This window comes from Scyliorhinus torazame, chromosome 2 (assembly GCF_047496885.1).
Source record: "Scyliorhinus torazame isolate Kashiwa2021f chromosome 2, sScyTor2.1, whole genome shotgun sequence".
Lineage (NCBI taxonomy): Eukaryota > Metazoa > Chordata > Chondrichthyes > Carcharhiniformes > Scyliorhinidae > Scyliorhinus > Scyliorhinus torazame.
In genome coordinates, this window is record NC_092708.1 from 219,814,795 (window position 1) to 219,842,438 (window position 27,644).

The following is a 27,644-nucleotide window of genomic DNA, read 5'->3' on the forward strand; positions in this document are numbered from 1 at the left end:
TGCAGTCTGGGAAGGTAAGCGGTATTTGTATTTGTGTCTCTGTGTTTTCAGATTGTGGGGGGAAAAAACTGAGAAGTGATGTCACAGTAAAACTGTGACTGATTGGCAGGTAGGGAATCTTTGTTAAATTTGAAAAAAAATATTGAAAAAAACAAGTAAAACTAATTACTTAACTAGGTGGAGAAGTAACCAAACCAGAGGGCAGAGATTAGTATTTAGCATTTACTTTTACAGTAAAAATTTAGCTCCAGGGACCATATAGTTAATTATAACTTAATCTAATGAAGATTTAAGTATTTATTTTGAATTAATTAACTGGTGCTTAAATGTCACTCAGCAAGATGCAGTGCTCTAACTGTGAGTTGTGGGAGATCATGACACTTCCAGCGTTCCAGTCAACTACGTCTGCAGGAAGTGTAACCAATGGCAGCTCCTCACAGAACGCCTGGTTCGGTAGAAGCAGCAGTTGGATTCACTTAGGAGCATGGAGGTGGCGGAAAGCGTCATAGATAGGAGTTATAGAGACGTGGTCACACCCAAGGTACAGGCAGACAGATGGGTGACTGCTAGAAAGGGCAGCCAATCAGTGCAGGAATCCACTGTGGCTGTCCCCCTCTCTAACAAGTATACCGTTTTGGATAGTATTGGGGGGGGGATAGCCCATCCAGGGAAAACCACAGCAGCCAGAACAGTGGTACCACACGTGGCTCTGTTGTTCAGCAGCAGAGGGCAAAGTGCAGGAGAGCGATAGTTATAGGGGACTCTACAGTAAGGGGTACAGATAGGTGTTCTGTGGATGTGAAAGAGACTCCAGGATGGGTATGTTGCCTCAATGGCGCCAGGGTCAAGGATGTCTCTGAACGACCACAGGATATCCTGAAGGGGGAGGGTAAACAGCCAGAGGTCACAGTACACATAGGTACGAAAGACATAGGCAAGAACGGTGATGAGCTCCTGAAGAAGGAGTTCAGAGAGTTAGGCAGCAAGCTAAAAAGCAGGACCTCTAGGGATGTAATCGCAGGATTACTCACTGTGCCACATGCCAGTGAGGCTAGAAATAGGAGGATAATGCAGCTTAATAGATGGCTAAACTGGTGGTGTAGGAGGGAGGGTTTCAGATTTCTGGACCACTGGGATCTCTTCCAGGGCAGGCGTGACCTGTACAAGAAGGACGGGCTGCATCTAAACTGGAGAGGCACCAATATCCTGGCTGGTAGGTTTGTTAGAGTCACTCGGGAGGATTTAAACTAGTTTGGCAGGGGGGTGGGAACCAGAGTGTTAGCCCAGAAGGTGTAATAACTGAAGGGGAAATAGAGAACAAAAATAAGAGAACAACATTACCATGTCTGCTCAAACGCAGTGGTTTGAAGTGTATTTGTTTCAACACCAGAAGTTTAGCAGGTAACGCAGATGAACTTAAGAGCACTTATTAGTACCTGGAATTACGATGTTGTGGCTATCACAGAAACATGGTTAAAGGGCAGGATTGGCAGCTGAACGTTGGATGCTTCAGGAGACATAGAGAGGGATGTAAAAGGGATGGGGGAGTAGCATTACTGGTTAAGGAGAATATTATAGCCGTCCTGCGGGAAGACATCTCGAGTGCTCATACAATGAGGCAATCTAAGTAGAGCTCGGGAACAGGAAGGGAGCAATCACAATGTTGGGCATTTATTACAGGCTCCCCAACTGCCAGGGAGAGATAGAAGAGCAGATAGGTAGAGAGATTTGGATAGGAGCAAAAGTAACAGGGTTTTTGTGGTAGGGGATTTTAAGTTCCCCTATATTGACTGGGGCTCACTCTGTTTGGATGGGACAGAGTTTGTAAGATGTATCGAGGAAGGCTTCTTGATGCACTATATAGATAGTCCAACTAGAGAAGGGGCAGTACTGGACCTGGTATTGGGGATTGAGCCTGGACAGGTGGTTCAGGTTTCAGTAGGGGAACATTTTGCGAGTAGTGACTACAATTCCGTAAGTTTTAGGGTAATTTTGGACAGGGTAGAGGGTAACCCTCGCGTTAAGGTGCTGAACTGGGGAAAGGCACATTACGATAACATTGGACAGAAATTGTAGAATTTGGATTGGGTGCGGCTGTTGGACGGTAAATCAATATTTGAGTCTTTCAAGCAAGAGTTGATTAGGATTCAGGCAAGTCACATGCCTGAGAGTACTAAGGATAAGTATGGGAAGTTTAGGGAGCCTTCGATAACGAGGGATATTGTAAACCTCATCAAAAAGAAAAAGGAGGCTTTAGTACGGTCTAGAAGGGCAGGGACAGGAGAAACCCTGGAGGAGTACAAAGGAGGTAGGAAGGTACTTAAGCTAAGGGTGGCATGGTGTTGCAGTGGTTAGCACTGCTGCCTACAGCGCTGAGGATCCGGATTCGATCCCGGCCCCGGGTCACTGTCTGTGTGGAGTTTGCACATTCTCCCCGTGTCTGCGTGGATTTCACCCCCACAACCCAAAGATGTGCAGGTTAGGTGGATTCGCCACACTAAATTGCCCCTTAATTGGAAAAAAAAAATTGGGTACTCTAAATTTATTAATTTTTTAAAAAGGAAGGTACTTAAGCCAGAAGTTAGGAAGGTTAGGAGAGTCATGAAAATTCCTTAGTGAATAGGATTAAGGTGAATCCCAAAGCTTTTTATTCATATGCAAAAAGCAAGAGGGCTGCCAGGGAAAGGATTGGACCACTTAAGGACAGTGGGGTGAATCTATGTGATGAGCAAGAGGAAATGGGCGAGGTACTAAATGAGTACTTTGCATCAGTGTTCACCAAATAAAAGGACTTTGCGGAAGATGATTCCTGGGTAGGGTGTGTGGGAAGTCTGAGTCATGTTGACATTGAAAAGGAGGAGGTATTGGATCTTTTGAAAGATATAAAGGTAGATAAGTCTCCTGGGCCAGATGGGATTTACCCCAGAATACTAAGGAAGCAAGGGAGAAAATTGCTGGGGCCTTGACTGTCATCTTTGTATCCTCATTGGCTATAGGTGAGATCCTAGAGGACTGGAGAATAGCTAATGTAGTACCGCTGTTTAAGAAAGATAGCAGGGATAACCCTGGAAACTATAGGCCGGTGAGCCTACGTTGGTAGTTGGTAAATTATTGGAGAATTCTCAGGGAAAGGATTTATACCCATTTGGAAACAAATGGACTCATTAGCGATAGACAGCATGGTTTTGTGAAGGAGTGGTTGTGCCTCATTAACTTGATCAAGGTTTTTGAAGAGGTGACAAAGGTGATTGATGAGGGGAGGGCGGTGGATGTTATTTACATGGACTTCAGTAAGGCCTTTGACAAGGTGCCTCCTGGCAGACTGGTACAAAGGGTGAAATCTTTTCAGAGATGAGGTGATAAGATGAATACAGAACTGGCTCGGTCAGGCAAAGGGTAGCAGTCGAAGGGTATTTTTCTGAATGGAACATTGCGACTGGTGGTGTTCTACTGGGATCTGTGCTGGGGCCTCTATGGTTTGTAGTATACATAAACTCTTTGGAGGAAAATATAGTTGGTCTGATTAGTAGGTTCGCGGATGGCACCAAGGTGGGTGGAGTGGCAGATAGTGTTGAGGATTGTCAGAGGATACAACAGGACATAGATAGGTTGGAAACTTGGGCAGAGAAATGGCAAATAGAGTTTAATCCAGACTCCTCTTCCTCCCCAACCTTCGGACAGTCCCTGGGGAGTGGAGCCCCTTCCCTCCCAAACTCCAGCTGGAGAAGAAAATACCCAGGGCTCTATATAGCAGCCTGACCCAACTGATGAACCCCTCCCTGAACCCAAACCTCCGCAACACTTCCCAAAGATACTCCCACTCCACCCGATCAAAGGCCTTCTCCGCGTCCATAGCTGCCACTACCTCCGCTTCCCCCTCCACCGAGGGCATCATAATCACATTGAGGAGCCTCCGCACATTTGTATTTAGCTGCCTACCCTTCACAAATCCCGTCTGGTCCTCATGAATCACCCCCGGGACACAGTCCTCAATTCTCATAGCTAGCACCTTCGCCAGCAACTTAGCGTCAACATTGAGGAGCGAGATCGGTCTATACGACCCACATTCCAATGGACCCTTCAAGATCAAAGAAATCAGCGCCCGGGACAATGTCGGGGGCAAGGCCCCCCCCCCCCCCCCCCTCGCCTTATTAAAAGTCCTCACTAGCAACAGGCCCAGCAGGTCCACGTATTTCCTGTAAAATTCAACCGGGACCCCATCCGGCCCCTGGGCCTTCCCCCCCACCATTTTTAACCATATCGGAATGGTCTCCCAACTTCCCTTAATAGTTTAGTTAAATAATGTTGAATTGCCAATGTCTAACCACTTTAACTCTCATCACAAACTGTGAGAATCTTTTGTTCTCTGCACCGCTCTACCTTAGAGTCTTCCTGTACTGCACGTGGTGAGCTCTGCAGCCGGAACTCCTCGGAGTGCAGTTTAAAATCAGTACAGGCCCTTCCTTTGAACCTTTGCCTCAAAAACCTTAGCAGTTTCACTGCCAGGTGCGATTTCTGACCTTCTGTTAATCTGGTTCATCGACTGATCTGTTGAAGCAACCCAACTATTGTACATCGATGTTCAAACTTGGCATTTTCTCTTCCTACTGAAAAATATTTTTTTTTGTGATCCGTTCCTCATCACCAGTTTTCTTTTTGTAAACTGTTGTATCTTTGGACTAACAGTACAAAAGAAATAGACTGCGGATGTACGTGGCTTCAATGCAAAATCAACAGATGTTTATTAAATAGGTCTTCACTGTACAAGGGTTGGTACCAGACTAATGACAATAGGCCGCAAAGTAGCCAATGATGTCACACGTCATGTGAGTCCCTTCTTTAGGAGACATTGCACACAACTAAAATAACCCATATGTATAACATATTTATAGGTTCTCCACAGCACCTGTTTCCCCTCCGACTCCCAGCAAGGTAGACCGCAAGGCAATCGCGGTCTTTATTTATAGGTGCTCCTCAGCTCCTGGCTGTCTCTGACACCTCCACTCCAACTCCCAGCAGGGTAGGCCGCACGGCAATCCCCGGTCTTTATTTATAAGTGCGCCTTCGCTTTGGACTGTCTCCGCTCCAACTCGCAGCAACAAAGGCTGTACTGCAAACTCTGGTCTTTATTTATATGTGCTCTTCAGCTTCTGACTGTCTTCCACAGCTCCCCACCAACTCGCATGAAGGTTGCTGGAAGGTTATGATTGATAAAGCAACAGAAAATGGTTGATCCTATGACATTGCTTCCGAGTTCGCAAATGGCAGAGCAGAGAGGGGGAAATATTGACCACCGGGAAGGGGCAGGGGAAATCAGATAGTGTTCCAAATACTAATTAATAAACAAGGACGCTGCTGTAAAATCCATGTGTGAATGCTGAGTGAAGACAAGGCTTACACATCCTCAAGGCTTACACATTAACAGTCATTTGGCAAGACACCAGAGGGTTGCTCATCGACAATGAGCGATGAACCACCAAGATGTCACAGGGTCTGACAGTTGAAAATTAGAAAATAAAAACTTCATGACCCACTGTAGGTTTGGCTGCAGCTTCCAAGTATATAACCGCTATGCATGGCATGAAAAGATTCAGTCAAACTAAGCAGCCACATGAAGTCAAAAGTCAACAGGGAGTAAATACAAATAGAAAGGACGCAAATAAACGCATAATTCAACCTCCAATATTTTTATTCTAAATTCATATTTGCCGTTTTTACATGAGTTTTATGGTGTATTTTCTGGAATCAACTTCACAACATGGGTTAAACAAAAACTCTAATTTTGGCTCTTGAACTTGATAGAAGAGTACAACAGCGAAGCTTCATTCTAAATTGCAGCCATGCCACTAAACAAATTAAATCCTATGGATTGAAGAGTGCTGCAATGTGCATTGTTCAAGATTGCTCAAACATAGAACGTCTCCTCTGATTTCCCACACATTCCTAAAATTGGACATTCCATCATGGGAAACACACAAAAGGAAGTTTCCCCAGGACACAGGCCTTTTCAATTTGTGATTGAAGAGCAGTACTGAGATTCCCTAGCTGCCGAAAAATTTAAGGAACTTTATCTGTCCATAGTTTCAACTTCAAAACTTGTCAGTGCAAAGCCATGCGGACCTACAAACTTCTAAACTTAAAAGAATTTGTGTTGTTCTCAGCCAAGGTTCTGTTTTCTAAACTCCATTCAGTGGTTTTTGTAGTAAAATGTGTCAACTAATCAAAATGGGCCATTTGGACTTGGAGGTGGAGAATTGCTGGTGCTTGGGAACATTACCCCAATAAAAGTCAGCTCACCAAGGGTAAAGGGGGGAAACCTGTAGGGAAGATTTATATCTAGTTTACTTAAGCAGAGCAATAATTTTGATCTAGAGACAGACTCTAATATATTTCACAAGGATTGACAACTTTATTCAATCTCCCTTACCTGCCAGCACCAGGTTCAGTCATTGCAATAGCACCAATGCACTTTCCAGAAGCCATTTGAGGAATGTACCGTTCAATCTGGTCTTTAGAACCATAATGAGTGATGTAAGGCATGACAATGTCTGAATGCAAACTGAAACCGGGTCCAGTACAGTTCACATACATCCTAGGAATAAGAATAGTATGTTGAAATGCTTATGGGAGAGAGAGTTTACAAATAAACAAATGCAACTTGAACACATTTTCAAATAAAATGATGCAACAGATGTGCATTTTAAAATGTTCTGCTGGTTTCTTTGGTCAGCCTTTGTTTTACTTTGATGCAGGTCTGGGAAAAGCATCCATTCCGTTCGTTCATAGGCGCACCGTCTGTTCGTTCTCATTCCCAGGTGAACCATCTGTTCTCCCTCGTCCCCAGACACACCGCCTGTTCTCCCTCATCCCCAGACACACCGCCTGTTCTCCCTCATCCCCAGACACACCGCCTGTTCTCCATCGTTCCCAGACACACCGCCTGTTCTCCCTCATCCCCAGACACACCGCCTGTTCTCCATCGTTCCCAGACACACCGCCTGTTCTCCCTCATCCCCAGACACACCACCAGTTCTCCATCATTCCCAGACTCATTGCCCGTTCTCCCTTGTCGCCAGGTGCACCGCCACTTCTTCCTCATTCACAGGTGCACCATCCGTTCCATCTCATTCCCAGATGCACCGCCCTTCTCCCCCGATCCCAGACACACCACCCTCTCCCCCTTGTTTCCAGGCGTACCACCACTTCTCCCTTGTTCCCAGGTGCACCATCCATTCTCCATCGTTCCCAAGCGCACCATCCGTTTTCCCTCGCTCCCAGACACACCATCTGTTCGCTCCATCCCTGGTGCACCATCCGTTCTCTCTCCTTCTCAGACGTGCTCATTCCCAGACGCACCATTCAATCTCTCACTCCCAGATGCATCAGCCGCGCTCTCTCATTCCCAGACACACTTTCCATTCTCTCATTCCCAGACACACTGTCCATTCTCTCATTCCCAGACACACCGTCCGCTCTCTCATTCCCGACACACATCCGTTCTCTCATTCCCAGACACACCTTCCATTCTCTCATTCCCAGACACACGTCCGCTCTCATTCCCGACACACATCCGTTCTCTCATTCCCAGACACACCAAATCCTCTCTCTCATTCTTAGACGCACCGTCCGTTCTCTCATTCCCGACACACTGTCCATTCTCTCATTCCCGACACACATCCATTCTCTCATTCCCGACACACATCCGTTCTCTCATTCCCAGACACACCAAATCCTTTCTCTCATTCTTAGACACACCAGCCGTCCTCTCATTCCCAGACACACCGTCCATTCTCTCATTCCCAGACACACCATCCGTTTTCTCATTCCCAGACACACCGTCCATTCTTTCATTCCCAGACACACGGTCCGTTCTCTCATTCCCAGACACACTGTCCGTTCTCTCATTCCAAGGCACACCATCCGTTTTCTCATTCCCAGACACACCATCCGTTCTCTCATTCCCAGGCACACTGTCCATTCTCTCATTCCCAGACACACCATCCGTTCTCTCATTCCCAGACACACCATCCGTTCTCTCATTCCCAGACACACCGTCCGTTCTCTCATTCCCAGACACACCAGCCTTTCTTTCATTCCCAGACACACCGTCCATTCTCTCATTCCCAGACACACCATCCGTTCTCTCATTCCCAGGCACACCATCCGTTCTCTCATTCCCAGACACACCATCCATTCTCTCATTCCCAGACACACCATCCGTTCTCTCATTCCCAGACACACCGTCCATTCTCTCATTCCCAGGCACACCATCCGTTCACCATTCCCAGGCACACCATCCGTTCTCTCATTCCCAGACACACCATCCGTTCTCTCATTCCCAGACACACCGTCCGTTCTCTCATTCCCAGACACACCGTCTGTTCTCTCATTCCCAGACACATAATTCTTTCTCTCATTCTTAGATGCACCGTCCGTTCTCTCATTCACAGATGCACCATCCGTTCTCTCATTCCCAGGCACACCATCCGTTCTCTCATTCCCAGACACACCATCCGTTCTCTCATTCCCAGGCACACCATCCGTTCTCTCATTCCCAGACACACCATCCGTTCTCTCATTCCCAGGCACACCATCCGTTCTCTCATTCCCAGACACACCATCCGTTCTCTCATTCCCAGGCACACCATCCGTTCTCTCATTCCCAGACACACCATCCGTTCTCTCATTCCCAGGCACACCATCCGTTCTCTCATTCCCAGACACACCATCCGTTCTCTCATTCCCAGACACACCGTCCGTTCTCTCATTCCCAGACACACCGTCTGTTCTCTCATTCCCAGACACATAATTCTTTCTCTCATTCTTAGATGCACTGTCCGTTCTCTCATTCACAGATGCACCATACGTTCTCTCATTCCCTGACCATCCCTTCTCTCATTCCCAGACACACCAGCCGTTCTCTCTCATTGTCAGGCGCACCAACCGGTCTCTCTCTTGTTGTCAGGCGCACCAACCGATCTCTCTCTCATTCCCAGACACACCGTCCGTTCTCTCATTCCCAGACACACTGTCCGTTCTCTCATTCCCAGACACACCGTCCGTTCTCTCATTCCCAGACACACCATCCGTTCTCTCATTCCCAGACACACCGTCTGTTCTCTCATTCCCAGACACACCGTCTGTTCTCTCATTCTTAGATGCACCATCCGTTCTCTCATTCCCTGACCATCCGTTCTCTCATTCCCTGATCATCCGTTCTCTCATTCCCTGACCATCCGTTCTCTCATTCCCTGACCATACGTTCTCTCATTCCCTGACCATCCCTTCTCTCATTCCCAGACACACCAAACGGTCTCTCTTGTTGCCTAGCACACCAGCTGTTCTCTCTCATTGTCAGGCACACCAACCGGTCTCTTTCTCGTTGTCAGGCGCACCAACCGGTCTCTCTCTCTCGTTGTCAGGCACACCAGCTGTTCTCTCTCGTTGCCAGGTGCACTAGCCATCTCTTTGGTCGTCAGTGGCACCAGCCGTTCACTCTCGTTGTCAGGAACACCAGCTGTTCTCTTTCGTTGCCAGGTGTACCACCTATTCTCTCTCGTTGTCAGGCACACCAGCCGGTCTCTCTGGTTCTCAGTTACAACCACAGACACGTACAAAACAAAATCTGTTGAATTCTTATAGCAGCCACAAAAGTGATAAAGCACACTACAAAAGTTAAAGTTCACAACATTTTAATCAGATTATTCACAATGTTCATTCCGAGTGCATGGTTTGACTGAATATTGCCAAGCTAGAAAGGTTAATAAGTCAAATGTGCTGTGCAGCCAAAGTTAGGATACAGTACTAGACAGAAACATGGATCAAAGATATGAATAATGGTGGACGAACAATAGCTCTCGGTTATATCCAAACTATCCAACACAATTGGGATATTTTGTACATCACAGGATATACACTCCCTGCCTGATGCAAAGCCATATGAGGTGATAAAAACATTCAGATTTTTTTTTTGGGGGGGGGTAAAAGACTCATGAATCAAACTCCACCCATCTATGTAATCAAAACTAGCTCAGGACATCAGGCTGATCCTGAAATTCCTGAGGGAAGTACCTTTAAGAACTAACACCAGCCCAAACAAAAATGGGCCCAGCCCTAGCTCAGGGGAATTCACCGAGTCGATGCCCGTCACATTAAATGACTGCTCGTTCCAGCTGTCCATTATTCTGTGAAACAACCAGCCCTTTTGACACCTAACCTAGACCTGTCTTCACACAAATGAAAATTGTGACCATGTTTATCCCTAAAAGATTTGCAACATTTGATCTGGAAGCAGTACCATAATGAAGATCTGTAATTTCTTTAAAATATCTGTGGAACCTGTAATTGAAAAGGACTTTGAAGAGTTTATCAATTAAATAGAGAAGAATAATAAATACTGGCCATGTGACCTGGCAACTCTTGACTTGGAAGCAGTGGCACCAACAGAAAGGAAGAAAGAATCCATGTGGCCAGACACAAAGGAGAGGTGCAGATACAAAAGGGAGCTAAAAGTAGAGGAGCTGGATGGTGAAGATGATCAGTGTACAGGCACAAACAAAAAGCAGACAGACAGAAGAACACAGAGAACCCTTGTGAGAAGAAGCAAATCATTCTCAGCAAGAGGTCAGTTTTATGTTTGGCAGAAAAGGAGACAGGAGTTTTGGAGATACTGTGTGAGCTGGCTGAAAAGGTTCAAAACCTGGAGGGCTGTGTGAATAGCTCAGAGACACTAAAGAGCTGTGTGCTTTCCCAGAACTGGTCAAACCAGGAACCGGAGCGTTGTTGGTTGGTTGACTGAAAACTACACCGTCCAGTCTGGAAAACTACACCATCAGGATTATCAAAGCCCGCAGGAATGGAGAATTATAGCAATCATACCCATGAAACTTGAAAGCGAAAGTTGTCGTCAGATGCAACTCCTGATCTACCGTGTGAATAGTTATCAGCAAATTGTCGAGCCGTGTAGCTACACGGTGCCACATTTGGGCTGGGGCTGGAGATATGGTGGAGGAGGGGGTGGGGCGGGAGGGGAGTGTGTGTGATCCAAACACTTGCGATTTAGTAAGACTTATCTTTATTGTATCAACTATTTAAAGCTAAGTTCACCTTGTTGGTAATTTCTCAATTTGGGGGTCATTCAGTAAATTGGTTCGGGGGATTGGAAGTGTAGTGTACCGTGAGGCAGATACCGGCTGGTGGAAAGGTGGGTAAATGACAGATGAAATTCAACAAAATATAGTAAGTGTGCGTTATTGTGTAAATCTTTGAAGACGGCAGAACATCTTAATAAAGCAGTTAAATAAAACAGTTGGAATCTTGGTCTTTCGAAATAGAGGCACAGAGAGATGACAAAAAACAGGCAGCTGTGCTAAATCTACATAAAACATGGTCTTCACCTGAGCTGGAGCATTGTCAGTTCAGGGCACCACAATTTAGGAGGAGTGGTCTTGTGGTTCAGTGCTAGGATCCACTACTTCTAGGATAGAAACTCCGGGTTCAAGGCTGTAGCCATCTGGGATGGCCACTTCCAGAATACAAAATGGTCATTTGCAAAGATTGCAGGGGAAAATGGACAATGTTAAGAAAGCAAGCAGGCACAGAGCCTGTCTGCATATTGGAGCCGCAACTCCCAGACAAGACTGAAACTGTAGGCCCATTAGCATGTGGACGGCCCATCTCCGGGAACAAAGGAAGATACTTAAGTAACCGATCTGGCCCCAGACCTCGTGGCGCCAGTTCCCCAAACCGAAAGCAGAACACAAAGCAGGCCAACGGCCACATAGGACCCGCCCAGCCATCAGGGCACCCACCCATTTATTGGTCAAGATCAATACGAGTAATCAAGATACGGCCCAATTAATTGGGGCCAAGTTCAAGGCCCGCCCAAAAGCGCGCAAAGCCCCTCCAAGTATAAGAAGAAGGCCCCAAGAGAGAAATCGCTCTCTTGGACTCGGCTCTCACAGCGGAGAGACCCGTCCACCAGCTGCACCAGAAGCAAGTAAATCCAAGGTCAACGCTCGCTACCAGACGGACGACATTAGCTGTTTCCCCTTCACCACTTCGACCCCAGCAGCCTCAGAACCGAACAACGGCCATTGTTCCTCTGACTGAGTGGGCGCCCAAAGCTAAGTATAGGCTTTAGCAGTAGTGATAGTTTAGTCTGTAGCGTTTCGTGCATGAGTAGATATTACTGTGTGTGTAAATAAACAGTATTGTACTTTGAACTAACTAACTGGTGTACCGACTCTTTGATCAGTATTCGGGTTTGAACCTTGTGGCGGTAGCGAAAGATATCTGGCGACTCTAGAGCAAACATAATTAGGATTAAGGAAGGCGACCATATTGACCGCCATATTCAGAGCCAACCAAAGAGAGCATCATTTACTGGTGATCTCTAACGGGACTCGACCTAGAAGTGGCCTAGTCACTCCAAGAGAACCCAAATTTGAATTGGAATCCAATTGGAAACAGAAAAACCACAAGTGTAAGAACGATACTGATCAAACCTCCAAGATTCGGAAGTGTGTTAATGCATGCGTACTAACAGGGATATAAGGTAAACCCGAGAGATTTTGTTGTGTAAAACTGTCAGTTTTGTAGGCCCGAAATTAACGTACGCCGTCCCCGTGTTTACATCACCACTTTGGCACCCCCTGTTCCAAATTCAGTAGAGAACCCAGAGATAGAGAAAATGGCAATGAAGGCAATGGCAAAGAGATCCATAGGAAGAGCTTAGGGAAAGCTCGCAAGCCGATGGCAATCGTGTCCTGCTTGGCACAATTGCGAGGCACAGAGGAGGTCATGAGGACGCTCCGTAGAGATTGAGGAGAGAGACAGGAAGAGTGAAGGAGATGTGAGCGAATTTGAGAAGGAGAACAGGGAATTGAGAGAGCAGTTAGCGGCGAGGGACAAGGAGGTGGATGATGCCAAGCTGGCACACCAGTCTTGTCTCGCCCATTTGAGTAGTTTTCAGACCCAGTATGATAAGGCCTACCAAGACATGCAACGCGCAGTCTTGGTAAGACAGGAAACCGAAGAACAAGTTGAGCAGTTACAGAAACAGTGCAGCGATTTAAAAGCAGCCCTACGACCACTCCACACTTCCACGACGGAACAAAGGCAGAGCTCGGTAGATCACGCAAAGTGCCGGAAGCAAATTGCATAATTGCAATCTCTGCCTTCCGTTCAGAATGTGTTTCAGAGCACGTTTGGAGCCCAGTTAGACCAGGAAAACGGCCCCGATTGGCAGGAGTTAAATGAGACTGCCCACAGATATGTACATGGCACATGTACACTGGACAAGCCACAAAAGAGAAAGTACCCCAACCCCCGACTGCACAGGCAGAACACACCCCTATGAACCCTGTAACCACAAAGCGCAGGGCCACAACAGAAGGAGACCCAAATTTCCTGTACGCGACCCCGTTAACCGTAACCCAATTACGGGACGCGTGTGATATAATTACACCGTTCCTACCCACATCGGACCCCCACCATTACTTCGCAAGAGTAAAACAGCAGGTGACCATGTACGGCCTGGATGAGAAGGAGCAAGTGAAGCTCACAGTTTTAAGCCTCGACCCTTCAGTCGTGGCAGCCCTTCCCAACCCACAGAATGTAGGAGGAGGCACACTCCAAGAAATGCACACAGCAATCCTAAATGCAATCGGCTATAACAAAGGAAACCCCGTAGAAGGCCTAAACAAATGTAGGCAGAAAAAGACAGAGCACCCCACAGCGTTTGCTGGATGCTTTTGGATTCATTTTACAGCGGTATTTGGAGAGTTAGCCCTTGCCCATTTGTCCCCAGATAATATTCCGCATCCTCGTCTCTCATGCGACAGAGGCAGGACAGAGAGCTTGCGCAAATCGCGACCCCTCAGACGAGGCCCACAACGAAAAATGGGTTTTGAAAAGATTGTCCCGCTCTTGGGAACAGTCCATCCGAGACAAAACCGCATTTGTTAAAACCGAGGAAAAACAGGCAGACATGCATCCAGTTAGGACGCACCAGAACCCCGCATGGGTACATGAGGGCAGGAACAGCCCACAGCAACCCAAATCCCAAGAGTGTTACAATTGTGGACAATTAGAACACTACGCACGAGAGTGCAATGCGCCCCAGAAGCAGCAGAGGAACCAACAGCCAGGCACCTTATTAAGAAAAGGTCAAAGCCAATCCACAGCGTTAGCGCCCGTTCTGAGAATGTAGATATGAACGGCACCGACTGACGGTGTTCGGGCTCCCCAACCTGGGTTGCAACACCCTTTGTGACAAGTTCGGTAGACTGGTAGTGGGAGGCACAGTCCGGGGACAACCCGGAGAATTCCTTTGGGACTCAGGAGGGTCCCGCACCACACTCAATTCCTCCACGATGTTTCAGCGAGACACGTGGCCCACCACCGTCACCATTACACTCAGCGGTTTTACAGGTCATTTACAACAGGGACACATCACAGCCTCGGTAGCAATCGAGATAGGGAACATTAAAACAAAACACCCCGTAGTTCTGGTCGATCTACCCCAGACAGCCGAACACATCTTAGGGATTGACTTCATGAGCTCTCACAACCTCTCATTTGATCCGGTAAATAAATGTGAATGGAGAATGGCAAAGGCAGCACGAGCCCCCGCCACGCTCACAGTTGGAGACTATGAAAACAGAATTAGTGCAGTAGGAGACTTCTGGTTCGACCCCCGAGCCATTAGTCAGATTAAAGAAGTTAGGGAAGTCCTGCAGCAACACAAAGCAGCATTTGCACAGCACAAGCATGACTGTGGCAAGTTAGCTGGCTTAGTGAACATTACAGGTCCCAACCCCAGACCCCAAAAACAGTACGGTTTTCCCCAAGAAGCAGAGGGAGAAATCTCCAAGGTAATACAGAGTCTGCTTGATCAAGGCGTACTCCGATCAGTAGCCTCCACGAATAACGCACCAATTTTGCCCGTCAGGAAACCCAATGGACCATGGAGACTGACCGTTGATTACCGTGAACTGAACAAAGTAACCCCAGTAGCAGCCCCCACCGTAGCCACGTGTCCCGAGACCATGCTCAAACAGGACTACAGTCAAAATTTTTTTGGTTTTGGACATTAGCAACGGCTTTTGGTCCATTCCATTGGATAAAGCGTGCCAATATAAATTCACATTCACATTCCTGGGACAACAATATACGTGGACATGCCTTCCACAAGGCTTCCACAACTCCCCCTCCATTTTCCACTGACAGCTGGCAAATGGATTAGCAAAATTTTCCCGACCTGATTGTCTGGTCCAATATGTAGATGATCTGCTACTACAGACGGACACAAAGGGAGAGCACATTTCACTTCTCGCCGAACTTTTAGGACACCTACAACAGATTGGATGTAAAGTGAACCCCAAGAAGGCCCAGATTTTGCAGGAAAAAGTGATTTACTTGGTACAGTAATCGCACATGGTAAACGCGAGATCGAGCAAAAGAGAATTGACTCGGTCGTCAAATTGTCCTTTCCCCATAACGTAACAGCCCTCCGGTCATTTCTAGGACTGGTTGGCTACTGCCGAAACCACATTGACGGTTTTGCCACTAAAGCAGCGCCCCATCCGACCTTCTCAAGAAACAAGCACCTTGGGAATGGCTTCCACAGCACACGGATGCCGTGGATGCATTAAAAATAGCACTCAGCACAGCCCCCGCGTTACAGGTCCCAGATCGACTTTCCCCATACGCAATTGAAGTTGCAAGCACTGACCGAACCCTTTCGGCCGTGCTCCTCCAAGAGCGCCATGACCGATTAGGCCCCGTGGCATACGCCTCATGCGTGTTCGATCCTGTCGAGCAAGGATTTTCTGCCTGCGAAAGGCACCTGCTCGCAGTTTTTTGGGCAGTACAATACTTCCCCTACATTACAGGACTCAACCCCATCACCATTCTCACTGAACACACCCCAACACAGCTACTACTAGATGGTCGACTTAAGGATGGCACAGTCAGCCAAATCCGCGCAGCCCATTGGACCCTTCTTTTACAGGGACGGGACATCACAGTTAAAAGAACCAAGACCCACACTTTCCAAGCCGATAACCTGCAATATGTAGGTACCCCACACGAGTGCGCGATCATCACCATAAATCATAATACAGGACCCTTTATACCCAAGTCAGCTCCCAGGAAAGCAGGTACTACACCCCAGAGACCCCAGCCCACAGACATGTGCGCACCCCTTAGAATCTATGTGGATGGCTCCTCCACAGTTTTAAATGGGAAAAGAATTACCGGTTGCGGTATTTATGTAGAGGACGCGCAGGGACGCCCCCTAGAAGAGATTTCGTTGAAATTGCCAGGACACTTCGGCTCGCAGGCAGAACTGGCAGCCATAGCGTACATTGTAGATCACCGCGACACGTTTCCGACCCCAGCCGACATATATTCGGACAGTTTTGTATGTCTGCAACAGTTTAACCGAATTCCTACCCCTGTGGGAAACTAGAGGATTCGTTTCCGCAGACGGAAAGCCCCTATCCTCAGCCCCATTACTCCGGGAGACAGCTAAAGATAGGAAATACGGCATTATTAAAGTTCGCAGTCATCACCGTTCTTTCCCCCCAGGTAACGTTAAAGCAGGCGCCCTAGCGAAGGCAGGTTCCAGACATGGTCACTTTTGGAACCCCCACCGAAAGCACCCCAGTACACGGGGTTCAGGTCTCACAGACCTACATTCAAGATTTGGCAAAGGCTCAAAAAGATGAGAAGCTCAGGGAAGTTTTAAAAGGCAACTTCCCAGCCCCTTATGATGAGTTTAAAAATGCATTGACAACACATGACGGTGTGATTTTAAAAGAAGGAATTTATGTAGCCCCAGCCAGGATGGGAATCAGATTATTTGCCAATTCCATGACAACCATGGACATCAAGGCATAAAAGCTACCCTAGCCCACCTCAGACCTCTCTGCTGGTGGCCCGATTTAAAAGCCAACGTAACGCACTACATTGAGAACTGTTTAATCTGTGCCCAGAACAATCTGGACAGATATGCAAGAAAAGCCCAGCTAAGTCACACCTGCCCCGTTAATGGCCCCTGGACGAATTTGCAAATAGATTATATAGGACCCCTACCCCCCTGCAGAAATGGTTTTAAGTATGTGTTGGTGGCCATCGGCACCTTCACAAAATGGGTGGAAGCTTTTCCATCCGGAACAAGCACGGCCAAAATGCTAACACAGCACATCTTTACAAGATGGGGACTCCCACGCAGTATAGAGTCCGATCAAGGCTCCCATTTTACAGGACGAGTGATGAAAAACGGCCTCACAATTTTCGGAATGAAGCAAAAGTTTCATACAGCATACCACCCCCAATCAAGCGGCATTGCAGAGAGGATGAACAGAACTCTAAAAGCCACCCTCAGGAAAATGGTGCAACAGCACAATAGCACCTGGGACTCAGTTCTCCCATTTGCTTTAATGTTCATAAGAAACACGGTATCCACGTCCACAGGATACACCCCTCCACACCCTCATGACCGGACGCCCCATGAAAGAAACAGAGTATTTGTTAGGACTGGATTTGGCCAGCCCCACAGTCACCGCCCTCACGCATGAAAAAGCAGTACAGCAGAATATTGATACTGTAAAGGCAGCCCAGCTCGCAGCAGCTGTTAGACTTGGGACACGGAAGAAGCAAAGCAAGACTTGCTTTGATAAAATGGTACACGCCACCGAGTTCGCAGTCGGGCAGCAAGTGATGCTATCCCTATACAACCCCAGTTCATTCCTTTCCCCCAAATTTTCCGGACCGTACTCCATTTCGGACAAAGTCAGCCCCTCTGTCTACAAGATCACATATCCCAATGGCAAGTCTGCGTGGTTTCACATAAACCAGCTTAAGACTTATGGCTCGCAGAACAACAATGCACACCACATCTCGCTTGCAGCAGCAGATGAGCACGCCCCACCCACGAATGACTTATTCCTACCCTCCCTCAACCAGTCCAGCCCGTCCTCAGACACAACTTCGACTCCACCCCCAGAGGCACGACTCCGCCTCTCTCTTCCTTCAACCAGCAGCGACAGCGATAACCCCAGCACACCACGCTACGATTACACCCCTGCACCAGGCCACACTCCCAGCGATTCTGAACATGATTCCAGCGACCCCTTTGAGATAACATACATTAAAGCCCCTGACCCAGACCCACTGCCCGACGATTATGGATTAAAACCTTGCAGCTCCAACCTCGACACAAGATTCTGGCACCGAGACAACTCGTTCAGGCTCATCCGGAATGATGAGATGGACCCCAATTCGCTCCACGCAGCTTTAGCAAACCTACTCCAGTCAAGAGTATGGCAGCCGGGAGGAGATGATGAAATAGAGTCTGACCCCCACCAAACAAATCCCTTTGCAACTCTGTTTGCTACTGAGCAATGAGGTGTCCAGATGATGGTAAAAAGGAACCAATGGAGAGATACGGTGTCCTTTCTGATAGAACCTGCACCATGTTTGTAATGTATGTTTGTTTGTTATTGTGAATGTTAAATGTTGTTTGTTAATTTAAAGTTTTTCATGGCCCCACGCCACCACTCTTTTAACACCCACTGGCAGCTAATGGAACAGGTTTGTCGGCAGACAACCAATCATAGCTAATCTTCTGATTTGAAGGTAATCACGAGAGGCAGCCCCCACGACGACCACATATTTGTTCTGTTCTTGCCGGTCGCTCAGGCAGTGGAGAAACGGCACTGGTCCCCGCCCTGCCTGAGGACCACCCTCTGGTCAGCTACGCTCGGGTAGAGCACAAACGGCACTGGCCACCGTCCTACCCGGGGATTCCACCCATTCTTACCCGCCGCGGCCCATTTTGGCTCTTTAAGTTCAAAACTCGTTGGTTTCTTTATGGCAACCCTTAGGTTGCTTCCAATTGCTATTTACATCCTCGAACACTGGAATGGTAGATCGCACAGGCTGCGAGACGGCTCGCGCTGTGTCAGTCTTTCTCGAATGTCTTGTCCAAAATATTTGGTTTAATAAAAAAATGAGGGAGTCACAGATGGTGACCAATTATAATGGGCAATAGGAGGGCAGACAGCCAGACATACGAGATCTTAAGCAAGATAATAACAGATATTATGCTTGTGTCCATAGAACTTCGGAACCTCAGGAGAAGAGAAAAAAAGAAGACAGAAATAAGGAAAGATGAAGACAACCATCATGTTCTACAGTTGGATTTTAGCGGGATCCCTCCAGTTGCGCGCAGACGCTACCCCCCCTGGCCCCTACCACGCATGCTGTGAATGTTTCCCACCCCTGCCATACACTAAACCCCGAGATAGTTACCGATACACCGACCTGGTGTGACCGGTTCATCGCCTGGTATTCCCTATCCTACGTTATGGAATCACTATTAGTACTTGCGATACTCTGCAGTGTCATTCAGACTCTAAGACTGAGGAAATGGCGGAGGAAAGCCTCCCACACTCGCACTCCGATATACACCCTCAGATCCCCTATTTTCGGACTTCAACAAACCCCCCAACCCCTTTAAGTGAATTAAAGGGCATCCGTTTTTGTGTGTTTTGTTTGTTCCAATAAAAAGAAATGTAAAACTCTGTGCGTGACTGCCACGCCAGAGAGACCTGTGTTGCTGCTGTTTGCACAGTTTAAAATGTGGTCAATTGTTTTGATTGTTTGAATAAGGATAGTTTAGTTAAGGATAGTTGGAGGTTCCAGTTTTTTATTTTGTAATGCATGCCTGAATGTCATAGCGTCCCGTAGAATTTTACAATGATGTATGTACATAATAATTTAGGTAAAAGTTGCAATTCATAGGACAGAGCAGTGTAAAGCCTATGAAGTGCTTACGGGTGTCCAACTTGGGAGGAGAACGAAGACGACACGGTTATTTGATCCTTCACGCTTCGTGTTGAGGATCACAAGGAGGGTGTGTAGCCATCTGGGATGGCCACTTCCAGAATACAAAATGGACATTTGCAAAGATTGCAGGGGAAAATGGACAATGTTAAGAAAGCAAGCAGGCACAGAGCCTGTCTGCATATTGGAGCCGCAACTCCCAGACAAGACTGAAACTGTAGGCCTATTAGCATATGGACGGCCCATCTCCGGGAACAAAGGAAGATACTTAAGTAATCGATCTGGCCCCAGACCTTGCGGCGCCAGTTCTCCAAACCGAAAGCAGAAAACAAAAGCAGGCCAACGGCCACATAGGACCCGCCCAGCCATCAGGGCACCCGCCCCTTTATTGGTCAAGATCAATACGAGTGATCAAGATACGGCCCAATTAATTGGGGCCAAGTTCAAGGCCCGCCCAAAAGCGCGCAAAGCCCCTCCAGGTATAAGAAGGCCCCAAGAGAGAAATCGCTCTCTTGGACTCGGCTCTCACAGCGGAGAGACCCGTCCACCAGCTGCACCAGAAGCAAGTAAATCCAAGGTCAACGCTCGCTACCAGACGGACGACATTAGCTGTTTCCCCTTCACCACTTCGACCCCAGCAGCCTCAGAACCGAACAACGGCCATTGTTCCTCTGACTGAGTGGGCGCCCGAAGCTAAGTATAGGCTTTAGCAGTAGTGATAGTTTAGTCTGTAGTGTTTCGTGCATGAGTAGATATTACTGTGTGTGTAAATAAACAGTATTGACTTTGAACTAACTAACTGGTGTACCGACTCTTTGATCAGTATTCGGGTTTGAAACTTGTGGCGGTATCAAAAGATACCTGGCGACTCTAAAGCAAACGTAATTAGAATTAAGGAAGGCGACCATATTGACCACCATATTCAGAGCCAACCAAAGCGAGCAACAAGGCACATTTCAGGACTTGATGGCTGACCAGAGAAGGTATATTCATAACGTGGCCTAGCAGGTTGATTATCAGCCTATAAACCCTCCCAATACAGTTGGTAGCAGGCGGTAATGTAAGAAATTAGGGCTCTGAATAAAATGGTATTTTCTGCATTGTTTAACCTGCTCATAAACGTAACGAGAAAGCTTTCTAAAAAGGTAACAATTTCTGAACAGTCTTTGGAAATGGCATGGCACTTAGTTCAGGCTGCAATGCTGACATCCCTAAGCTGGTAAGATGGTGTCTTGTGCACCTCCTTACCTATGCAAATGTTTAGAAAGGACCAGGATATGATCCTCAATATGTAGCAAACTAAAAAACCAACCTAGAACAGGGTGACGAACAGGGGAAGTGGTAACCACCCTGACAGTTGGAGTACCTGTCCTGTATACGCTGGTCAGAAAGTTTTGAATAGATGATTGATAGTGGCTAAGCAAATAGCCCCCAGAAGAAGGGTATATTAACAAGTGCTCAGGCATAGGGGCAGAGTCCTGGAGAGGTAATAATCCTCATCAGCAGCCACCTTCTTCAGATAGTCGTGGAGCAGGAGGAGATTGGGAGAAATGTTCCCTAATCCTTCAACTAGCATAAGACTCTGAGATCAACACACACTGACTGTGTCAACCATCTGTCCGCCCTCTGTGATTGGTAAAAACTCAACTGCCATGGGTTGTATACATTTTTTGTCTAATTAGTTAATGCATCATATCTAAACTGTTGCTTCCTAATAGACTATCTTAAAATAGTCTTAGGTGTCTTTGAGTAAGAACAGGAGAATTTCCTGGTCAGCCATGTTGCAGAAGGCAATGGCAAACCACTGCAGTACTTTGCTAAGCACAATCATGGACCAGCCCAATAGAAGTCCAAGGTTGCCAACACCCTCAGAGCGCATGGCACCTGGATGAGGACTCGGAAGGAGACAGTACAGAAGTGATTTACTTGACACAGCCTAATGAAACTTTTGCTCTAATTATAAATAACCTTAACAGTGCTGCCATCAAATATTGAGGAAAGATCTGCACAAGTTCAAAGATCCAACATTCCCAGTGGAATTGCAACTTTTTTTAAACCCTAACTGGCCCTACTCATTTAATTAGATGTGCCTAGATTTTTAGAGATTATCCTGTTGGGCAAGTGGTCCTGCATACTTGCAAATCCACTGTCACTGTTAACACTATTAATTCAAAATTATAACAGAGCATCTATTGTACTCACTGATGTAAAACAGGTTTTATCATTGCTATATAAATATTTAAATGCAGTTATCTTCCAGCAATGTTTAAGCCACAGCTTTGCTGGCAGCCCAGGGAAGAAGGCCTATAAATGGTAAAACAAGTCTAAGAGAATCTACATTGTTACAACAAACATACCAAGTAGGACCACTGCTAAATTCTACAAGTATTTTACATCACAACATAAATATTATTTGGAGACTGGGTACAAATCTTTCTTGTTACTGCAGATTTTGACATTTGGTCAACTCTAATTTCTGTTAGACCTCCATTATTCATTAATTTTTTTTTTAATACTTCATTAATGGCCCAGTGTATTTATTAATAGAGTAGCACAGTTGGTACAAGACTCTCAATAAATTGTACTTGAAAGTTTTCAAAATTGAAAATTTACATTTTTACTTTCTTTTTCTTTAGAATTTTCCTTGGTCTCTTTTCTAGCGTTTTTAACACAATCATTCCTGCCCTCTTTTTATTCCTCTTTTAATATCAAATTTGACTCTAATTAACCCTAATTCTTTCTCCATTGTTCTTATATGTGTTTCTCCATTCTTAAATCTCATTGATCAAGGATAGAACAGTTCATATGGGTCCAAGATGCCCAATGCCTTCACTAACCCATTATCATCTTGGAATCCAAGGAGATTGCAGCGCAAAATGTTTGAGGTGAAAGCCAAGGAAAATAATATAATAAACAGGGTATTAAGCCTCATTCTAGCAAAATTGAGTAAACTTTTACAATAACTTAGTCTGTAGATACTTAACTAGAATTCGGCTCAATTATAGTTTTGAATTAACTACAGTTGTCCAATGACACTAAGTGAGAATCAAAGTCGAAAACAGTTCATTTGTCCGCATTACCAGATAGCACCACCTGCTGTTCTGGTTTAATGCCTCAGTGTAATGGTGATATTTAGGTTTTGCTTCCTTTATTTCCATAATCCTTCCCAGTCATACATTTCAAAGAATTTTTAAAAACACCTTTTAGATGATTGATTATTGCAAAATGTTTGAGGTGAAAGGCAAGGAAAATAAGAAAATAAATAGGGTATGAAGCCTCACTCTAGAAAAATTCTGCTAAGCATTTTTAATTCTTCCAGTTTCATCTCACTCCCTCCACAAGGACCAATGAGTGACAAAGTACACTTATTGAAATAACACATTGTTTTAGCTTACCAAGCTTTTTTTCCCCATTCTCACCCTCAAGAAATATTACAAAATCAGTAGCAATAGATTAGAAAAACTTACCATAGCTAAAAATGACTAGCTTCATGCTCTTTAGTTCACCTGAGGAAGGGAACTTTAAGTATACATTTATCCATCCTTAATTTTCTTAATGTTTTATTTGCCCTTAAAACATTCACAACTTCAACGGGTTTCAGTGTAACTCTTAATTTCAGCACTTAAAAACTAGCATCTGATCTAGTCTAAGAGTCCAACCAGTTCAATTGATCAATCAAGCTTTGCGCCATTGTCTTTCCATCCATTTATAGCATGTTTCTGTGATGGGGAGATAGTGGCATAGCCAATGTCCATCCAGAGGCCAAGGCTAATGCTCTGCGGACATGAGTTCAAATACCAGCACAGTAGCTGGTGGAATTTAAATTCAAGTAACAAAAAATTGAAAGCTAGCCTCAATAATGGTGACCATGAAAGCATCATTGATTGTTGTAAAAAAACATCTGGTTCACGAATATCCTTTCGGGAAAGAAATCTGCCATCCTTACCTGGGTCTGGCCTACATGTGACTCTAGATCCACAGCAATGTGGTTGACTCTTAACTGCCCTCTGAAATGGCCGAGCAAGCCACTCAATTTAAGGGCAATTCAGGATGGGCAACAGTGCCAGCATTGCAACATCCACATTCCATAAAAGAATAAATATTTAAAAACCTAGTTAAGCTAACCAGGATGGGAGGACCACTCTCTAAATAGGATTGTTGACTTAACGTTATGCCAGATCTACTTTGCTTAATATCTAAACCTTCACCGATACAGACACACATTCTCTGCTTCCACATTCTAATCTATAAAGCCTAGCAGTGAAGGATAGAACTGGAGCCGAACGTATAGGCTTTTATTTACAGAATTACGCATTACAGATCTACAACCTAACTTTTTGCAGTTGGCTTCTATTTACAGGAGCATAAATACATACAACCAAACACAATTAATCCATAATTAACATCCTTGCACTAATTTCTCATTTATTCCCTCACCTAGGGCAGCACGGTAGCATAGTGGTTAGCACTGTGGCTTCACAGCACCAGGGTCCCAGGTTCGATTCCCTGCTGGGTCACTGTCTGTGCGGAGTCTGCACGTTCTCCCCGTGTCTGCGTGAGTTTCCTCCTCCCACAGTCCAAAGACGTGCAGGTTAGGTGGATTGGCCATGCTAAATTGCCCCTAGTGTCCAAAAAGGGTTAGGAGGGGTTATTGGATTACGGGGATATGGTGCAAGTGAGGGCCTAAGTGGGTCAGTGCAGACTCGATGGGCCAAATGGCCTCCTTCTGCACTGTATGTTCTATGTTCTTACCCCAAGCCCCCACTGCTTTAAATTTACCCAGGAACCATTTCTGTGAAACATAGTCAAATGCTTTTGAAATCAACGCTCCAGACACAAATTTATTTTTTAAAAAGTCAATCATTTTCTTTTGTATTCATGTTGGTTATTGTTTATTAGGATACCCATAGAGGTCACCCTCAGATTTACTCCTGGAGGAGCAACCCCCATTATTTTACTGGTTGGCCACAAAAAAGTGGAAATAAAGCCCCATCAAGGACTTGATCAAATAATGCCGACCAACACTTCATTCAGTGGTTGCCCGGGTCTATTTAGTCAATCATTTTGAGCCACACATACATGGTTGTCTGTAGCTCTTCCCATGTTCCTCAGTACCCTGGGGTAAATACCATCTGGTCCTTGGGGATTTACTTATTTCAAGTCTAGGACTTTATCCTCATTTACATCCAAGTTTAAATTCCATTTTGGCTATCCCTGTTCTTTACTTTCTTCAAGGGTTCCCCAAGAAGATTGTAAATGATGAAATTTAAACTCACCTTCTTTTAGTTTGGAGGATGGGAACAACGATTTCTGGCATGCACAGTACTAACATTTTACATTCTCCAAGCTGAGGACAGTTCCTGCGCAGGAAAAGGAAGAACAATGCAGAAAAGGCAGGTCAGATGACCTGATACGGAGCGCTATTATTCCTAAATGTCTCATGGAGGTGGACAGAGAGACCAACCACGGTGGAAGGCAGGAAGAGGTCACAAAAATAAGTCGTAGGCAAGGGATAAAAGACAGGGGACAAATATTGGGTCCTGTTAAGTCAGGTTAAAATAAAGGAGGACAGATATAAGCTCCAAATTAAAGAAAGATTTTAAGCGAAGTTGGCATGCGACAAGCCCAAAGATCCTAGAAGGTTGCTGCGGTCGGTGACTCCGTTCTGCGGGCCGCTGGGGCAAAGCTACCTCTTTGAAGCAGTGGCACTTTGCTTGGCACAGCCAAAGATTTTAAATTTTGCTTGGAAGGTGAAACCTGACTGATCAAGAGGAAAATAATCATGGGAGGTGAGATTGAAACCATCCGAGCGGAAGGATCGTTTGGAGAGAATTCCAAGATGAGATCTTCAGATGTGGAGATTGGAAACTTTCATGAGAAAATGACATTTCAGTGAGATTGGCTGGCCCAATGTGACAAATGCCTGGATGGGTTGTTGAAAATCCATGGAATTGGTTTTGGTCACATGTGTTATTTATTGTGTAATATGGTGTGCTTCACCAAACATAGTCTGTTCATTTACTTCATACTTACCATGAATATAAGACAGATATTGTAAATTATTTTATCTTTCTGAACTTCTATTTTTGTTTGTTCCAAACCTGTGGAATCTTGTGGCTTTATTCATTTAGTAAATGTCTTGAATCTCAAAAGTCTATTTTAAAGAAAATTCTATTGATCCCGAACAGGATTTCCCCCCATGACCAAAGGTCTGGCCAAGGATCATACAGTAACTGCATTACCAATCTTGGGCTCATTCCTGGTTTCAGTCCTGTTTGAAACAATTTTTAAGATTTTCATCTTTTTGACTACTCTTTCACTGTTGCACAAGAGCAAGAATTTCCTATTGTTATTCTTTGTGTGCACCTATGCTTTTATTCCCAGTCTCCGACCACCCTTTTGAATGTCAGGGAGTTTCATTCATCCAATATTACAATTCCATAACACAATTTAATGAAGCCTTGGTCCCAGTGTGGAGCACATTCAAAAGGAGTACAGATCAGAAAGAAATCTTATGGCACTATTGTGCTAAATGTCTGATACATAATCTCTTTAAGAAAAGCTCCCCTGTCAAAATCCACTGCATTAGCAATTTTAAATTTAACAGAAACTATTTCTGTTTAGCATGCCATTTATTTCATAATTTCACTTAGGTTCCATTTTATCTTCCATTATAGTATACATTGGGTAGAACTTATTTCCATGCTGTACATTCACTTTACTGCCCTGCAGCCCAGTTGTGATGACAGTCAATTAATTAACTGAGGCAGTGATGCTTTTTTCAGATGGTCATCTGCTGCTGAAACCCTCATCCATGCTTTAGCTACGTCCAGGATCGACAATTCCAATGCATTTTTGGTTGTCCTCCAACTTTCCACCCTCCATTTACTTAAGCTAATTTAAAGCTCTTTTGCCCACATTATAACACACATCCGGTCCCTTTCATTGTGCCCTGTACTTATTGACCTACACGGACTCCAGACCTGCAATACTTCAATTTTAAAATTTTCATCCCCGAGTTCACAGAACCATAGAATCCCTCCAGTGCAAAAGGAGGTCATTCAGCCCCTCGAGTCTGAGCGACCCGCTGAAAGAGCACTCTACCCAAGCCCACTCCCCCATCTTATCCCAATAACCCTTTAGCCTAACCTAGACATCTTTAGACACAAATGGGCAATTTAGCATGGTCAATCCATGATCAGAAGTAAAAGTATATTGTGACTTCAATTTAAAAAAAAATAAAAGATTTTATTTTATCAGCTGCTTTTCGGTAGTGAATTTGGTCGCATAATAAGTAGCAGCTGGTGGGAGAATGTTTGTACAGCACCAAGACCCTGAGGTCACATATAAAGCACCATTATTTAGATCATTATACAGTATCTGCTTTTACTCTCCACCCATGCCAATAAGTTCTAGTCCTTGATGAGCTGAATCCAGTTGCAAAGCCGAGGTATTTTTTAAGATAATCAAAAGACATTGTAGAATGATCTGGTTGGTCAGGCATGATGCATACAAATTTTAGGTCAACAATATAATCTAAAGTCTCTCAGTGAACAACTCGCATTACCACAAGTGGCTGTTTGTCAATTAAGTCTCAAGCAAAAGATTTAAAAAAACTAATGGTTAGAAAGAAGTAGGATTAAAGCACTTCGCCTTTGCTCTGGCTGGTTTTCAATATTTCATCTTGAACCAGTAAATGCTGATGTGATCACTGCAATGTCCAAACCTTTAACTTGGCTTCTCTCTTCACAGATATTCACTGACCTGCTGTGTATTTCCAGTATTTTTAA

At 45.4% G+C, this 27,644-nt stretch overlaps 1 protein-coding gene across 2 annotated transcripts in view; it reads right to left on the reverse strand.

The window, feature by feature from the left end:
* The window catches only part of acadl (acyl-CoA dehydrogenase long chain), a 206,833-nt gene that overhangs the window by 92,707 nt on the left and 86,482 nt on the right, over positions 1-27,644 (reverse strand). For both annotated transcript variants that reach the window (XM_072484136.1, XM_072484127.1), the window contains one exon: positions 6,428-6,592. In XM_072484136.1, coding sequence (XP_072340237.1) covers positions 6,428-6,592 — 165 coding nt within the window. The remainder of the gene's footprint in view (positions 1-6,427; positions 6,593-27,644) is intronic.